The 19,317-nt window shown below is 40.4% G+C and overlaps 1 protein-coding gene across 3 annotated transcripts in view; it reads left to right on the top strand.

Moving 5' to 3' along the window:
• The window catches only part of LOC115102287 (vitamin D3 receptor A-like), an 86,810-nt gene that overhangs the window by 46,480 nt on the left and 21,013 nt on the right, over positions 1–19,317 (top strand). For all 3 annotated transcript variants that reach the window (XM_029622077.2, XM_029622079.2, XM_029622080.2), the window contains one exon: positions 10,846–10,976. In XM_029622077.2, coding sequence (XP_029477937.1) covers positions 10,846–10,976 — 131 coding nt within the window. The remainder of the gene's footprint in view (positions 1–10,845; positions 10,977–19,317) is intronic.

The raw sequence follows: 19,317 nt of genomic DNA, 5'->3' as shown, positions 1-19,317 counted from the left end.
GTGCAAGTTCTCCCACTTAAAGAGATGAGAGGCCTGTAATTTTCATCATAGGTACACTTCAACTATGACAGACAAAATTAGAAAAAAAATCCAGAAAATCACATCGTAGGATTTTTAATGAATTTATTTGCAAATTATGGTGGAAAATAAGTATTTGGTCAATAACAGAAGTTCATCTCAATACTTTGTTTATATACCCTTTGTTGGCAATGACAAACGTTTTCTGTAAGTCTTCACAAGGTTTTCACACACTGTTGCTGCTATTTTGGCCCATTCCTCCATGCAGATCTCCTCTAGAGCAGTGATGTTTTGGGGCTGTTGCTGGGCAACACTGACTTTCAACTCCCTCCAAAGATTTTCTATGGGGTTGAGACCTGGAGACTGGCTAGGCCACTACAGGACCTTGAAATGCTTCTTACGAAGCCACTCCTTCGTTGCCCGGGCGGTGTGTTTGGGATCATTGTCATGCTGAAAGACCCAGCCATGTTTCATCTTCAATGCCCTTGCTGATGGAAGGAGGTTTTCACCCAATCTCACGATACATGGCCCCATTCATTCTTTCCTTTACACGGATCAGTCGTCCTGGTCCCTTTGCATAAAAACAGCCCCAAAGCATGATGTTTCCACCCCCATGCTTCACAGTCGGTATGGTGTTCTTTGGATGCAACTCAGCATTCTTTGTCCTCCAAACACGACGAGTTGAGTTTTTACCAAAAAGTTATATTTTTGTTTCATTCTCCCAATCTTCTTCTGGATCATCCAAATGCTCTCTAGCAAACTTCAGACGGGCCTGGACATGAACTGGCTTAAAAGCAGGGGGACACGTCTGGCACTGCAGGATTTGAGTCCCTTGCGGCGTAGTGTGTTTCTGATGGTAGGCTTTGTTACTTTGGTCCCAGCTCTTTGCAGGTCATTCACTAGGTCCCCCCGTGTGGTTCTCGGATTTTTGCTCACCGTTCTTGTGATCATTTTGACCCAATGGGATGAGATCTTGCGTGGAGCCTCAGATCGAGGGAGATTATCTGTGGTCCTGTATGTCTTCCATTTCCTAATAATTGCTCCCACAGTTGATTTCTTCAAACCAAGCTGCTTACCTATTGCAGATTCAGTCTTCCCAGCCTGGTGCAGGTCTACAATTTTGTTTCTGGTGTCCTTTGACAGCTCTTTGGTCTTGGCCATAGTGGAGATTAGAGTGTGACCTGTTTGAGGTTGTGGCCAGGTGTCTTTTATAACTGATAACAAGTTCAAACAGGTGCCATTAATACAGGTAACGAGTGGAGGACAGATGAGCCTCTTAAAGAAGATGTTACAGGTCTGTGAGAGCCAGAAATCTTGCTTGTTTGTAGGTGACCAAATACTTATTTTCCACCATAATTTGCAAATAAATTCATAAAAAATCCTACCATGTGATTTTCTGGATTTCCCCCCCCCCCTCATTTTGTCTGTCATAGGTGAAGTGTACCTAAAATGAAAATTACAGGCCTCATCTTTTTAAGTGGGAGAACTTGCACAATTCGTGCCTGACTAAATACTTTTTTGCCCCGCTGTATATACTACAATTTGAGATGCCTTTTCAATGTAATGTATCCTGATCATAAGGTTGAGGCAGTGGTAATAGCTCTTGATGCAGAGAAGGGGTTTGATCGGATTGAGTGGAAGTATATGATGTCAGTTCTGGAGCACTTCAGGTTTGGAAAGGAATTTATTAATTGGATAAGAATTATTTATGCACACCCAATGGCATCCGTGGTAACCAATCAAGAAATGTCGCAGTCATTCCGCTTGTTCAAGGGGTGCCGACAGGGGTGCCTTATTTCACCTGCTCTCTTCGCTATAGCCATGGAACCCCTTGCTACTCGCATTCGGGCATGTGCCGATATAGCTACTGTTAAAATAAAGGACACGCAGCACAATATTTCCCTATATGCAGACAATGTTCTTTTGTTTTTGTCCAAGCCTAAAACTTCTATTCCACCCTTACTTATCTTGATAAACACATTTGGCTCCTTCTCTAGCTACAAGATAAACTGGCAAAAAAAGTGAGTTGATGCCAGTATCACGGCCTGTGGATATGCAATTTCTGTAATCTACCCCGTTTAGAACAGTGATGGACAAGTTCAGAAGCCTTGGTATTGTAGTAACGAGACCTTGATCAGCTATTGAAAACGAATTGGGACATGAAAATACATCAGCTTAAACAAAATATAGATTTTTGGAAAACTCTGCCTATCTCCTTGGTTGGTCGAATAAACGCTATAAAAATGGTTGTCCTACCCAGGTTTCTTTACCTCTTCCAATGTCTACCCAATTTCATACCACAAAGCTATTTTAAGAAACTGAATTCAATAGTAACTCAATTTTTATGGGATAACAAGGCAGCCAGAATTTCAAAGAAGCATTTATGCAAGTACAAGATAGAGGGGGGCTTTGGCCTTCCTCACTTTAAACTGTATTATTGGGCTGCTAATCTGAACATAGTGTCTTTCTGGAGGGAAAGTTTACCTGCGATGAGACAGAAGGATATGCCTTCATGGCTTTTGATTGAGCAGGCCTCCTGTCAACGTTCCTCACTCCCTGCACTTGTTAATAGCTCATCATATGTGAAAAAATCCACTTATGACTCTAACCCAGTCATTTGTCACATGCTTAGGATCTGGAAACAGATTAGATATTTTCTTAACATACCCACTGTATACATTGTCAGCACGATTTGCCTGAATCATGCTTTCTACCCTGCATTGGATGATGTGGTGTTTTCACAGTGGAGGGAGAAGGGGCTCACAACAATTGGTAATCTATACATAGATGGTCAGTTAACTTCATTTCAACAATTACAGGGAAAGTTCAACATGCCAACAACACATTTTTTCAGATACCTCCAAATCAGGAATTTTGTAAGGATACATATCCCACAGAATGGCATGAAGCCAAATAGTCCTACATTAGATAGCTTGATCCTTGTCAAACCCCATTCAAAAGGGTCGGTCTCTAGACTGTATGATGTGCTACAGGCCCACATAGAGGTATCCACAGACACCATTAAAAGGGCTTGGGAACAAGAACTTGGTTCAGAAATCTCAGATGAGGACTGGGTAGAAGGTCTCAGGAATATAAACCACAGTTCAGTGAATGCCAGACACAACCTTGTACAGTTTAAGGTGATACACAGGTTACATTACTCAAAAGTAAAACTGCATAAAATATTCCCGGACATCTCACCACTGTGAGAGGTGCAAGCAGGACGAGGGGACGTTGACCCACTTATTCTGGACATGTCCTAAGTTACATGTTTACTGGGCTCTCATTTTTGATTACTTATCTAGAGCCTTTGATAGAGTTCTACCCCCAGACCCATTAATCGTTCTGTTTGGTACAGCTGATGGGAATAACCAGGAAGGGAAACCTGTCTCTCTTTGTACTCTATTAGCCAAAAGGCTCATATTGCAATTTTGGAAATTGGAGACTGTACCTACCTTTTGAAATGTGGTTACGGGATTTATGGAATGTAATACATATGGAAAAGATTTGATACAATACTTCCAATAGAAGTCCAATGTTCTACAAAATATGGCAGCCGATACTGGATAAATGGTCTAGTCCCGCTTCATAACTGGGTTGACGATCTGCTGCTCCTCTGTGCTGTACTCCACTCAATATCTATTTTTGGCTTAACTACACTGCTTGTAATGACTATATGCTGTCTTCTAATACATGTACCACCTAATAGGATTTTATTATGTGTGAGTTAAGTTTTGTTTTGTCCTCTAAATTGGCCATCCCATTCAACAGTACAATGAATGTCATTGTTAGTATTGCTGTCTTTTTTTATTAGATTTTTTTTATTGGAAAATAATAAACCTATTATATGAAGAAAAAAAAAAAGGATGATCAATGGAAACAGGATGTACCTGAGCTCAGCTTCATAGCAAACGGTCTGAATACATTTGTAAATAAGATATTTGTAAAAACCTGCAAACATAAAAATAAATAAATAAACGTTTTCGCTTTGTCATTATGGGGTATTGTGTGTAGATTGAGGGGGGAAAATGTGTATTTAATACATTTTAGAATAAAGCTGTAACAAAATGTGGGGGGTAAAAGTGGGTGTATGTTAGAGGTCGACCGATTTAATCGGAATGGCCGATTTTCAAGTTTTCATAACAATCGGAAATCGGTATTTTTGGGCGTCGATTTTTATTTTATTATTATTTTTATACCTTTTATTTAACTAGGCAAGTCAGTTAAGAACACATTCTTATTTACAATGACAGCCTAGGAACGGTGGGTTAACTGCCTCGTTCAGGGGCAGAATGACAGATTTTCACCTTGTCAGCTCGGGGGATTCAATCAATCATAATCACTAGTTATAACTACACATGGTTGATGATATTACTAGTTTATCTAGCGTGTCCTGCGTTCCATATAATCAATGCAATGCTGGGGGATGATTTAACAAAAGCGCAATTGCGAAAAAAGCACAATCGTTGGACGACTGTACCTAACCATAAACACCAATGCCTTTCTTAAAATCAATACACAGAAGTATATATATTTTTAAACCTGAATATTTAGCTAAAAGAAATCCAGGTTAGCAGGCAATATTAACCAGGTGAAATTGTGTCATTTCTCTTGCGTTCATTGCACGCAGAGTCAGGGTACATGCAACAGTTTGGGCAGCCTGGCTCATTGCGAACTAATTTGCCAGAATTTTACGTTATTATGAGAACATTGAAGGTTGTGCAATGTAACAAGAATATTTAGACTTTAGATGCCACCCATTTAGATTAAAATACCCAACGGTTCCGTATTTAACTGAAATAATAAACGCTTTGTTTTCGAAATTATAGTTTCTGGATTCGACAATATTAATGACCAAAGGCTCGTATTTCTGTGTGTTATGTTATAATTAAGTCTGACTGAGCGATGGTAGGCAGCAGCAGGCTCGTAAGCATTCATTCAAACAGCAATTTCATGCGTTTTGCCAGCAGCTCTTCGCAAGCACAGCGCTGTTTATGACTTCAAGCCTATCAGCCTAATGGCTGGTGTAACTGATGTGAAATGGCTAGCTAGTTAGCTGGGTGTGCTCTAATAGCGTTTCAAACGTCACTCGCTCTGAGACTTGGAGTGGTTATTCTCCTTGCTCTGCAAGGGCAGCGGCTTTTGTGGAGCGATGGGTAACGTTGCTTTGAGTGTGGCTGTTGTCGATGTGTTCCTGGTTTGAGCCCAGGTAGGAGCGAGGAGAGGGAAGGAAGCTATACTGTTACACTGGCAATACTATAGTGCCTATAAGAACATCCAATAGTCAAAGGTATATGAAATACAAATGGTATAGCGAGAAATAGTCCTATAAATACTATATTAACTACAACCTAAAACCTCTTACCTTGGAATATTGAAGTCTCATGTTAAAAGGAACCACCAGCTTTCATATGTTCTGAGCAAGGAACTTTTTTACATGGCACATATTTTGCTTTTACATTCTTCTCCAACACTTTGTTTTTGCATTATTTAAACCAAATTGAACATCTTTCATTATTTATTTGAGGCTAAATAGGTTTTTATTGATGTATTATATTAAGTTAAAATAAGTGTTCATTCAGTATTGTTGTGATTGTCATTATTACAAATAAATAAAAATCGGCCGATTTAATCGCTATCGGCTTTTATTGGTCCTCCAATAGGTATCTGCGTTAAAATCATAATCGGTCGACCTCGTATGTCAATCTATGATTGCTACATTCACTTTAGGCCTTTAAATGAATCAATCATGCCCTGTACTTCCCACACATAGGAAGACAGACCACATTATCCAGGAATTAAAAAGGTAGCCTATTAGCCAGTTTTGAAACGCACAAAAATAATTGACAAGTGATTGATACTCTGAGAGCCAAGCCAAAACAACTCCACTAATGCTGCTTGTCCACATGAACGCTTATTATCTGAAATCCTTTATCTTTTTAAAGATTGTGTAAACTGGTGTTTTTTTTGTTTGACACTAGAACCGCTAAAGCAGTCATTTTCACTGCTCATGATTTTGAAGAAATGTCTGCCATTTTTAAAGTCATGCCCCCCTCCATCCTTGACTTTTCCTGAATACGTTTATGTAACACTGTCGGTGTTAGAATCTTAATATCACAAGCAGAACTGGAGTTAGAACCAGTTTTAGGTGGGCATATAACAGACTAAAGTATCAAATCATTAATTGTGAATGAAGAACCGGAATGACCATGGCTACTGAGTGACGCAGTGGTCTAAGGCATTGTAAATAATTATTTGTTCTTAACTGACTTGCCTAGTTAAAGCTTAAATATATATTTTTTTATGATACTGTATTCATCCATTCTAATTGTAATCTTAAAATGGTATGTACCCTAAATCAGTTCATCAAAGCAGTTTTATCGATCTACTCTGGCCTACTTGGAGTAGGATACAGGTAACATTTATTTGTCACATGCGCCAAATATAACCTAACCGTGAAATGCTTGCTTAACCAACAATGCAGTTTAAAAAAGTAAGAACAATGTGCTAAATAAACTAAAGGGTAAATGGTCATACAATAACAAGGCTATATACAAGTACATAGTCTAAGTGCAAGGGTACGGGTTAGTCGAGGTAATTGAGGCAATATGTAGGGGTAAAGTGACTATATGCAGAGATGATTAACAAACTGCTTGTGTGGGGGAGTGTATCATGTGTGAGTGTGTGGTTAGAGTCCAGTGAGTGTACATCGAGCCTGTGCAAGAGAGTCGGTGCAAAAACATAATAAAAGGGGTCAATGCAAATATTCTGAGCAGCCATTTGATTAACTGTTCAGCAGCCTTATGACTTTAATTAAGGAGCCTTTTGGTCCTAGACTATGTGCTCCGGTACTGCTTGCAGAGAGAACAATCTATAGCTTGGGTGGCTGGAGTCATTTGACAATTTGTAGGGCCTTCCCTGACACCGCCTGGTAGGGCATTATTTTACCAAAGACCAGTATTGATGCACGGACGGGTTTTACTTTACATTTAGAACTGTATTTTAATGTTTGGTTTGTTAAATGTGATACACCGTCCATTTTCATAGTCTACTTCGCTACTTCCTCTCTCTGCCTCTTTCTCTCGGTCTCTCGCTGTGGGTCTCTGCCGCTTTTCACACAGACCCCGCCCCCTGTCACTCAAGGAGCACAATTGTTGCCAATGCAGCACATGCAACAATGTTGACAACAATGCTGTTTTCACTTTTCTTCTTAATATAAATCCACTAGTGTTCTATAATTACACTGTTTGTGTTTCTTAAATCTGCAAACTGCTGGTTTATACTGTATTTTCTAAGCAAGTTGGGCCTAAATCTTGTCAGCCGCTAATAGCTAGCTAATAAATGTATTGATTCAGCGCAAACATAATTAGCTATACAGCCAGATAATACCAGTGATGTAGACCTAAATCAGCATGTTTGTGTAACAGTATCTTCTAAATCAAAGAGGGAATACTCAAAGCAAGAAAATGTTAACAACTTTTAAGTAGCTACTAGAAAACATTCAATGTAAGATTATAGGGTCCCCCTGCAAACACTTATCAACACTTTGGTTCCTACCCTGCCACAATTTCCCCTGGAAATTTAATTCATTGTCATGTCAAACAACACTATTCAAAGTGCCCACTTATTTACTAGCTATAGAATTAAAGTAATCTTTCTATTTCCATGATTTCAACAGTTCACCCAGGTGTTTTGCTCTAAATCACAATTTGGTTAAAAATAAGGTCTAGATTGTTTGCACATATCGTGCAGCCCTACGTGGCAGTGTGGAAATTATATCTAATGAGTGCAGGAAATGCAGAAATGGATGAAATATTTTTTAACTGAGCAGTATAAAACAATCAGAATGGAGAAAGCACCTTTTAAAGCCACTTAGAATTCATGTGTTGCCGTCCTAGGGTCATTCACTACTCATAAAGCATATTTAGAACTTTTATTATTCAAAAACATAAAATAGTCACACCGCTCAATTTTTATTTATAAAAAAAAAATACCCTGATATATTTTGGCCATGTTGCCCAGCCCTACCGCCTGGTATATAGGTCCTGGATGGTAGGGCTGTACGCACTACCCTCTGTAGTGCCTTGTGGTTGGATGCCGAGCAGTTGTCATACCAAGCAGTGATGCAACCAATCAGGATGCTCTCGATGGTGTAGAACTTTTTGAGGATCTGAGTGCCCATACCAAATCTTTTCAGCTTCCTGAGGGGGAAGAGGCAATGTTGTGCCCTCTTTACAACTGTTGGTGTTTTTGGACCAGGATATGTCCTTGGTGATGTGGACACCAAGGAAATTGAAGCTCTCGACCCTGTCCATTACAGCCCCGTCGACGTGAGTGGGGTGCATTCTCAGCCCTCCTTTTCCTGTAGTCCACAATCAGTTCCTTAGTCTTGCTCACATTGAGGGAGAGGTTGTTGTTGTCCTGGCACCACACTGCCAGGTCTCTGACCTACTTCCTGTAGGCTGTCTCATTGTCGTCGGTGATCTGGCCTACCAGCGTCGCGCCATTTGCAAACTTAATGATGGTCTTGGAGTCGTGAGCGGCCACGAAGTTGTGGGTGAACAGGAATACAAGAGGGGACTGAGCACGCACCCTTGAAGGGGCCCCAGTGTTGAGGGTCAGCGTGACAGATATATTGTTGCTGACCCTCACCATCTGGGGGGTGTCCTTCAGGAAGTCCAGGATATGGTTGCAGAGGGAAGTGTTAAGTTCCAGGGTCCTTAGCCTAGTGATGAGCTTTGTGTATACTATGGTGTTGAACGCTGTGCTGTTGTCACTGTGGAGTGGGCAGTGTGGAGTACAATAGAGATTGTGTGATCTGTGCGGTATGCAAATTGAAGTGGGTCCAATATTTCTGGGATGATGGTGTTGTAAGCCATCACCAGCCTTTCAAAGCATTTCTTGGCTACAAACGTGAATGCTACGGGGCAGTAGTCATTTCTTGACGACACAGACTATGGTAATCTGCCTGAAACATGTAGTTATTACAGACTGAGTAAGGGAGAGGTTGAAAATGTCAGTGTAGAACTTTGCTACTACGCGTCCTGGTAATCCATCTGCCCTTGTGAATGTTAATCTGTTTTAAAGGTCTTACATTGGCTACGGAGAGTGTGATCACACAGTCGTCCGGAATAGCTGGTGCTCTCATGAATGGTTCAGTGTTGCTTGCTACAAAGTCAGTATAGTAGGCATTTAGCTCGTCTGGTAGGGTCGCTTCACTGAGCAGCTCACGGCTGGGTTTCCCTTTATAATCCGGGATAGTTTGCAAGCCCTGCCTCATCCAACGAGCGTCAGAGCTGATGTAGTTGGATTCAATCTTAATCCTGTATTGACACTTAGCCAGTTTGATGGTTTGTCTCTGAGTGGGTAGAAGGATTTCTTATAAGCGTCTGGATTAGTGTCTCGCTCCTTGAAAGCAGTAGCTCTAGCCTTTAGCTCAGTGCTGCCTGTACTCCATGGCTTCTGGTTGGGATATGTACATGCAGTCACTGTGAAGCCTGTGACTGATGAGGTAAACTCCTCAATGCCATCAGCTGAATCCCGGAACATATTCCAATCACATATTTCCCTGAGAAAGCGTGCGTAATTGTACATGCTGAACACCTTTTAAAATCTGGGAAAATATCCACCATGGGCAGCAGGTGAGTGAGTGTCGGAGAATGTGGTGATGAGGCTTGTGGAACTTTACGTTGGCAAGGGGAGAAGGGTCACCATGGACGATAGAGAACCTGAGACTATTATGCTGTACTGACAAAGGTATGTCAGTGTTTCAAGCAAGTGAAAATTAAAAAAAAAAAATCAACTGTTAGGACAAGGAATAACCGCTAAATGAAATCCAACCGATTCCATTGCATGAAGATGCACACAAGCACGACCTGACGATTGACTATTTTTGACTGCTGTCATATCGACACTTACAGTGCATTCGAAAAGTATTCATATCCTCTTCACTTTTTCCACATTTTGTTACGTTTCAGCCTCATTCTGAAATAGATTTTTAAAATAAGGCTATAACAGAAAAAAATGTGAAGGGTTCTGAATACTTTCCAAATAGACTGTGCTTCCAACACCTGTATATCTTACAAGTAAAGGGACAATTGTCTGCCATAGACAAGCTATTCCCGCTGAATTTAAAGCTGAGCTGTTCCCCTTTGATTCTTTTCGTTCCCATTTGTTTTTAAACATGAAGAAAATGTCTTAACATCTAAAAACCTATAGGGGTTGTACCTACAGAGTTCATAGTGATGGAAGCAGAAAGCACCCCAAATAGTTTCATCATAATACCGTCAAGACTACTTGACGCAGCTTGGGAAAATATAACTGATGTATGTGGATTACAGAAAGTGCCGACAGGAAAGGAGAAAATGCCAGGCTGTGTCTTTCTCAGACATCATGTTCTTATTAAACAAAACTCTTAGTCAGTGGTCCTCTCATGTCTGCCATGCTTAATTTGTTAACTATTTGGGAGAAAGGGCATCAGACACCCTTTGAAAACCCTGTGTGTGTTTGGGGGGGAACAAGAGGGACTCTAGTGCTCTACTGATCTGTCTGTTTTATCTATCATGTTTGTGTGTTAGTTTAGAAATAGTTTGTGCCTCAGGTGCTTGCTGTATGTCAAGGCTGTTTTTCTGTTCGAATGGAACACTATGTGACTGCTCATGAAATGTTTGTTTTTACTGTGAGGGGGGGGTAGTGTAACCCAGTTGCGTAATAATCCCGCCTGCCTTCCATTTCCTGTAAAATAGCAATATTAGCAGCACGGTTTTAATGCATCTTCCTCTTTTAATGTGCTAGTGAGCCAGCTTTGTCTCTATCTGCCCCCACCAGACGCAGCATGAAGCGGAAGGCCAGTTTCACCTGCCCCTTCAACGGCAGCTGCTCCATCACCAAGGACAACCGGCGCCACTGCCAGGCCTGCCGGCTCAAATGCTGCGTGGACATGGGTATGATGAAGGAGTGTGAGTACTCAGAGACACCTGATTTCTAACTGGTCATAAATACAGTAACTACAGTAACTTCAGCCCTTTAAGTGCTTGGCTCATTCTGGCTGAAGACTGTTTACATCATGTGAAAGAGCAATACAGACGTACAGTACACTCTCTACTGTACAGTATGTTACTACTGTCTGTTTTACATAATCATCTTTGCCTGGACATGTTATTTTTTAATGTCTGTATTTGTGTTGCTTTCAGCCAGAAAAATAGACCAGGGTTGTACTGTATTTTACGTTCTGTACCGACTAAGAAAATATGGTTGTTTCAAAAATATTCCCCAAAATTAGCTGGCTAAGGTCATAGAATCCTTCTTTATAAAATGCCCTCCAGTTTACCATGCTTCAACACCAACAAGTCAGCAGGGTTATGAAAATAAACAAGCTGTGCATTTTGAGGTAAGAGGGGCAAAGGAGGGGAGAGCGAAATAAAGACCAGTCCAACAATGCTCCGGCTGCTTCTGTGGAGCCTAGCCCGCAAACAGTCACAAGCCTAAACGAGGCCCCTGGAAAAGGATCCAGACAGCTAAAATGGCCTCTTTGTCTACACCAGCGCTAAAGCTCCAGGCCACAGTGCTGCCTGGCACAGCATGCCCCAGTCATGTGGGTACTCACTCATGTGAAAACAATAACATGTGGCATGCCCTGAAATATTTCAGATGGGTGTGGCATGGAGTGAGACTTGCAATTGGATGAGAGCGGCGACTCGGCAACCAATCGAGCTAGGATCAGCTTGATGTGGACACAAATGCAGGCGATTATGTAAAGTAGAATGTTGATGTTAAATGCTCTTTGATGTTTGCCTGTTTGTCCTCTTTTTTTGGGGGTGGGGGAGTGATAGTTACCGTATGTGGCTGATATAGTACTATGTTCACATGTATAAATCATGTTGAATGCTACACAGAGGTGTTTTGCACAGCTGTGTGTGTTAATGACGGTAATGAGAGTTGAAGGTCATAACCAGTGGGTGTTGTAACGCTTTAATTGGTCAATCCAAGGCCTCGCCCCTAGTTTGTTGCTTTTTCAAAGCATCGCTGCCCTGCTGAGGATCCAGCCACATTGTCCGCAGTTGATAGTGTGTGCCAAGACAACAGAGCAGTCCTGCCCACCCTGCCGCCTGCCAAATCAGTGAAGAGTACACAATTATCCACACTCCCTTATGCTACAGGGTTAACAGGAGGGCAGCCAGAAATAGCCCCTCTGTGCTCATTCTGCAAAGAGGTGAAATTAAATTACTACTATTGAAATTAAATTACTACAAGACAAAACTGCTCAGTCAATCAAGCCTGATGGTCCTGAAAGTTTAAAATCAAAGTTTGCTTTCATATAATTGAAAAGAAAGCTTGAAAAGGTAGTGAAATGGGATAATGTCTTAGTGTGGGTAGTGCCTAAAGAATCCAATACTTTATCTTGTATGCAGTACAAATCACATTGTGGGAGCACCTTTGAGTATTAATTAGGCTGTTTTGAGAAGGTTTGAATCCTAAGCAACCTGCCTACACATTGTTTGATATACAATAGACTGACATAACTACTGTGGTAGGTCAAAGCTGGGGAAGGTTATTGTGATATTGATGATATTCTGACCCAGAGTATTACGATACCAAACAACTACATTCAGTAGTGACAGTCAAGGCAAATCAAGTGGCCCTTAATTATGATTCTTATAAAATATTTTCTATGGACTTAATCTTTTATGATTAATCTTTGAATTCCCATCGAGGCTCGCTCTCCCTGCATCTCAGTCCTCCACCATGGCGATCCAGGTACTAGACTAATTACTAAATGTGGACACATTCTGTGGTAAACAGCTCGATTTTTCTGTCCTCAGCCAGCTGTCTGTCACCTCAGTGCTGTGCCAGCAATACAGAAGGCACTGTGAAATACTATCTAGACAGCGCAGCAGACAATAGCTGGCAAATTCTGGGAAATCACCATTGTTGGCTAGCTTGGGTGCTTCGGCAGTCCTTTTGACTATGCCATGCTAGATGGGCTACGGAGTGTCCCATTCTGGCTTGATGTCAACCAGCCAGTAACAGTAAGACAGTCTATGATGGAGTAAGGGTGATCCACCTCTAGTTCTGAACATGTCTCCATTGTGGATAATCCTTAAATATGGCAATAGATTCAATCAAATGTTGGCGACAGCAGCATGGTTAAATAGGTAGCTACTAGCTAGCATACAATGCATTCGGAAAGTGTTCAGACCCCTTCACTTATTCTACATTTTCTTACATTACAGCCTTATTCCAAAATTGGTTAAATAAAAGGTTTTCCTCATCAATCTACACACAATACCCTATGGTAACAAAGCAAAAACAGGTTTTTAGACATTTTTACTAAGTAATATATACAAATAAAAAAGTATTAAGACCCTTTGCCATGAGACTAGAAATTGAGCCCAGGTGCATCGTGTTTCCAATGATCATCCTTGAGATGTTTCTACAAGTTGATTGGAGTTAGAGTTCCTCTGTGGAGATGGGAGAACCTTCCATAAGGACCCCCATCTCTGAAGCGATCTACCAATCAGGCCTTTTTGGTGGAGTGGCCAGACAGAAGCCACTCCTCAGTAAAATACACATGACAGCCTGCTTGGAGTTTGCCAAAGGGCACCTAATGGACTCTTAGACCATAAGAAACAAGATTCTCTGGTCTGATGAAACCAAGACTGAACTCTTTGGCCTGAATGCCAAGTGTCACATATGGAGGAAACCAGGCACCGCTCATCACCTATAGCATCCCTACGGTGAAGCATGGTGGTGGCAGAATCATGCTGTGGGTATGTTCTGTGGCAAGGCCTGGGCGACTAGTCAGGATTAAGGGAAAGATGAACAGAGCAAAGTACAGAGATCTTTGATGAAGCCCTGCTCCAGAACACTCAGGACCTCCAGACTATTTTATTGTTTATTTTTGATAAATTTGCAAAATATTGTTTTATTGCTTTGTCATTATTGGGTATTGTGTGTAGATTGGTAAGGGGAATTTGTTTTTAATACATTTTGAGGCTGTAACGTAATAAAATGTGGAAAAAGTGAAGGGGTCTGAATACTTTCTGAATGCACTGCATAACACGAGCCAGCTGCCTGGTTGTGGTTACGGTCAGCTCCCAAAAACTGTTTTAGGAACTTCTTTTCGTTCAATTTGCTGTTCACAGTGGGAAGACTATTGGCAAATAATAGACAAAAACATCAAATGCATTCTACCACAGGCACAGCTGCTGTTAACTTGATCTGTCAGCATGTGAGCATGAAACAGCCAACATTTGTTTTACAGTTGCGTAATACCTTTTCTGACAAGGGTATTTGCATGAATAACGCAAATGCCATTTTGTGCAAATGAAGTGAGCAGAAGTTTCTAGAAAGCATCAGTCAAGACAGGAATGTCCTGCCGTGAAGCTGATTCACATGTGACTCACTTAGAAAAGGCATTTAGTTTCTGTGTATCTACAAGGCTAACGTGTAGCAGTTACATGACTATACCTACCACGTGCATATTGATTTTGTTCATCCACTTCATCCACTACACTGAACAAAAATAGAAACTCAACATGCAACCATTTCAAAGATTTAACCGAGTTTCTATAAGGAAATCAGTCAATTTAAATGAAGCCCTTATCTATGGATTTCACATGACTGGGAATACAGATATGCATCTGTTAGTCACAGATACCTTGAAAAAAAGGTAAGGGTGTGGATCAGAAAACCAGTCAGTATCAGGTGTGACCAACGTTTGCCTCATGCAGCGCGACATATCTCCTTCACATATAGTTGATCAGGCTGTTTGTGCTCTGTGGAATGTTGGCCCACTCCTATTCAATGGCTGAGCGAAGTTGCTTGATATTGTCGGGAACTAGAACACGCTGTCGTACACATCGATCCAGAGAATCCCAAACAGGCTTAATGTAGGCCACTAAAACATTGGTGGTGGCATGTGGTAGAGAAATTATCTTCCAACTGCGTGCTCCCTCAACTTGAGACATCTGTGGTGTTGTGTGACAACATTTTAGTGGCCTTTTATTGTCCCCAGCCAGCACCTGTGTAATGATCATGCTGTTTTAATCAGCTTCTTGATAAGCCACACCTGATTATTTTGGCAAAGGAGAAATGCTCACTTACAGGGATGTAAACAAATTTGAACACAATTTGAGAGAAAAGCTTTTTGTGGTTTTGGAATATTTCTGGGTTCTTTCATTTTAGCTTATGAAACATGGGACCAGCAGTTTACATGCTGCTTTATATTGCTGTTCAGTATAGTTTTAAGATTTCTTGTGGTTTCTTCCTAATTGTTCCTATGTGGGGTGCTCTACCTTTTAGATGTTTCTTTGGGAGAATATCGTGTTTGTGCATTGGGCTATTAAACAAGCCTGTTTTAGATTCCCAGCCAATGATTGTGTGAACACAAGCTGTTGCCCAACAAAGACCACCCGGTGAGTGCTATGAGCGGTGAGTGCTATGAGCGGTGAGTGCTGTGAGCGTGGTGAGTGCTCATTGACAGCTCCACTCGCTGAATGCTTAGTGAGCCCTTATAGTGCTGGAATGTAAGTGCCTAGCTTCTTGGGTTTTAATGGGCATGTTAAATGTGACTCTTCAAGGAAAAGTGATGGTGGCCAAAATAAAATCTTAGCTTATTTTTATCATTGCCGGACTTTTGCTGTAGTTCAGTTTATTTGTTCATGGACTGTGGCTGCCTGCTGGGTGTTTCATTGATGTTTTTTTCTATACTGCAAAATGAAAGTGAAATGCAACTTTTCAGGGAAGTTAGAAACCAATATACACAGGCAGTTAGAAAAGCCAAGGCTAGCTTTTTCAAACAGAAATTTGCTTCCTGCAACACAAACTCAAAGTTCTGGGACATTGAAGTCCATGGAGAATAAGAGCACCTCCTCCCAGCTGCCCACTGCACTGAGGATAGGAAACTGTCACCACCGATAAATCCACTTTAATTGAGAATTTCAATAAGCATTTTTCTACGGCTGGCCATGCTTTCCACCTGGCTACCCCTACCCCGGTCAACAGCACTGCACCCCCCACAGTAAGTCGCCCAAGCCTTCGCCATTTCTCCTACCAAATCCAGTCAGCTGATGTTCTGAAAGCGCTACAAAATCTGGACCCCCACAAATCAGCCGGGCTAGACAATCTGGACCCTTTCTTTCTAAAATGATCTGCCAAAATTGTTGCAACCCCTATTACTAGCCTGTTCAACCGCTCTTTCGTGTCTTCTGAGATTCCCAAAGATTGGAAAGCAGCTGCGGTCATCCCCCTCTTCAAAGGGGGGGACACTCTTGACCCAAACTGCTATAGACCGATATCTATCCTACCCTGCCTTTCTAAGGTCTTCGATAGGCTAAGTTAACAAACAGATCACCGACCATTTCGAATCCCACCGTACCTTCTCCACTATGCAATCTGGTTTCAGAGCTGGTCATGGGTGCACCTCAGCCACGCTCAAGGTCTTAAACGATATCTTAACCGCCATCGTTAAGAAACAATACTGTGCAGCCGTATTCATTGACTTGTCCAAGGCTATTGACTCTGTCAATCACCACATCCTTATCGGCAGACTCAACAACCTTGGTTTCTCAAATGATTGCCTCGCCAGGTTCACCAACTACTTCTCCGATAGAGTTCAGTATGTCAAATCTGAGGGCCTGTTATCCGGGTCTCTGGCAGTCTGTATGGGGGTGCCACAGGGATCAATTCTTGGGCTGACTCTCTTCTCTGTATACATCAATGATGTCACTCTTGCTGCTGGTGAGTCTCTGATCCACCTCTACGCAGACGACACCATTCTGTATACTTCTGGCCCTTCTTTGGACACTGTTAATAACCCTCCAGACGAGCTTCAATGCCATAAAACTCTCCTTCCGTGGCCTCCAACTGCTCTTAAATGCTAGTAAAACTAAATGCATGCTCTTCAACCGATCACTGCCTGCACCTGCCCGCCCGTCCAGCATCACTACTCTGGACGGTTCTGACTTAGAATATGTGGACAACTACAAATACCTAGGTGTCTCGTTAGACTGTAAACTCTCCTTCCAGACACACATTAAGCATCTCTAATCCAAAATTAAATCTAGAATTGGCTTCCTATTTCGTAAACAAGGCATCCTTCACTCATGCTGCCAAACATACCCTCGTAAAACTGACCATCTTACCGATCCTAGACTTCGGTGATGTCATTTACAAAATAGCCTCAACACCCTACTCAACAAATTGGATGCAGTCTATCACAGTGCCATCCATTTTGTCACCAAAGCCCCATATACTACCCACCACTGCAACCTGTACACTCTTGTTGGCTGGCCCTCGCTTCTTAATCGTTGCCAAACCCACTGGCTCCAGGTCATCGACAAGACCCTGCTAGGTAAAGCCCCGCCTTATCTAAGCTCACTGGTCACCATAGCAGCACCCACCCGTAGCACGCGTTCCAGCAGGTATATCTCACTTGTCACCCCGAAAGCCAATTTCTCCTTTGGCCGCATCTCTTCCAGTTCTCTGCAGCCATTGACTGGAATGAAATATAAAAATCACTGAAACTGGAAACACTTATCTCCCTCACAAGCTGTAAGCACCAGCTGTCAGAGCAGCTCACAGATCACTGCACCTGTACATAGCCCATCTATAAATAGCCCAAACAACAACCTCTTCCCCTACTGTATGTATTTATTTTTGCTCCTTTGCACCCCAGTATTTTTACTTTGCACACTCATCTGTCAAATCTACCATTCCGGTGTTTTAATTGCTATATTGTATTTACTTCGCCACCATGGTCTATTTATTGCCTTAACTCCCTCATTTGCTCACATTGTGTATATATATACTTATTTTTCTGCTGTTATGTTGACTGTATGTTTGTTTTACTCCATGTGTACCTCTGTTATATGTGTCGAACTGCTTTGCTTTGTCTTGGCCAGGTAGCAGTTGTAAATGAGAATTTGCCTACCTGGTGAAATAAATGTTAATGTTTTACCTACAACACAGGCCAATTTCTTTTATTTTGGGAGATCCTTTACATGTTGCGTTATATTTTTGTTCAAAATATATTAATTTGGGGGCATGTTAAACACATGAAACATTCATGGACATTTAGCTAGCTTACTATTGCTAGCTAGTTTGTCCTGGTAGATGAACATTGGGTTGTTATTTTAACTGAAATGGATTATGGTCCTTTCTTGTTGCTGGATCCTTGTAGAATTTTGACCCATGTCTGGGCATCGAAAATCAAGCTGCGCATCTAGCCATCCTATTTTGAGTTAATTTATTCCAACGGTCTAATGTTTTTATATATGCTATTGCAAAAAAATATAATTTGACAATTTTAGGTAGGCACTCCATTATAAAATCCCCCCAAAATATCATTAGTTTGTTACTGTAGGCTATATGTAAAAATGAAAAACCCCTACACCTCAAGTCACCATCACAAAGAAATGCATTCATATTTTTTAAGGCATGTCTTTAGAATCATATATATATATATATATAGGCAGGTCTTTAGAATCATATATATATATATATATATATATATATATATATATATATATATATATATATATATATATATATATATATATAGGTCTTTAGAATCATATATATATATATATATATATATATATATATATATATCTTTAGAATATTATATATATATATATATATATATATATATATATATATATATTATATATATATATATATATATATATATATATATATATTATAGGTCTTTAGAATCATATATATATATATATATTTATATATTATATATCTTTATAATCATATATATATATATATATATATATATAGGCATATCTTTAGAATCATATATATGTATATATATATATATTATATATTCTAAAGATATATTATATATTTATATATATATATATATATATATATATATATATATATATATATATATATATAATATATATATATATATATATATATATATATAGTTCTTTTGAAATTGAATATATATTGAATTTCAAAAGAACAGAGTATCATATTTCAAGTTTTTATATTTGACTAATCTGTGCTTAATAGCCTATGGCTATACTTCAGGGTCTATACTTCCGCAAGTGCTCACATGTAGAACATTTTGAATAGCGGTTGTAATGCTTTACAAAAAATATATATTTAGAAAAATGGTGCCCATGCCGTAATTAGATATTTTTTGCAAATGTATGTTTTAGAAATCGTAGAGCCTGTTATTTCCAATATGTTATGAAATCAAAACGTCTTGCCTTCCTGAAGGATGATTTGGAAAAAGTAGCTTTTTTTGGTGAGCTCCGTTCCCTTTGTCATTTACCTGCA

The sequence above is a fragment of the Oncorhynchus nerka genome, linkage group LG20 (genome assembly GCF_034236695.1).
Source record: "Oncorhynchus nerka isolate Pitt River linkage group LG20, Oner_Uvic_2.0, whole genome shotgun sequence".
In the NCBI taxonomy this organism is placed as follows: Eukaryota; Metazoa; Chordata; class Actinopteri; order Salmoniformes; family Salmonidae; genus Oncorhynchus; species Oncorhynchus nerka.
This window is presented reverse-complemented; position numbering and strand designations above follow the sequence as displayed.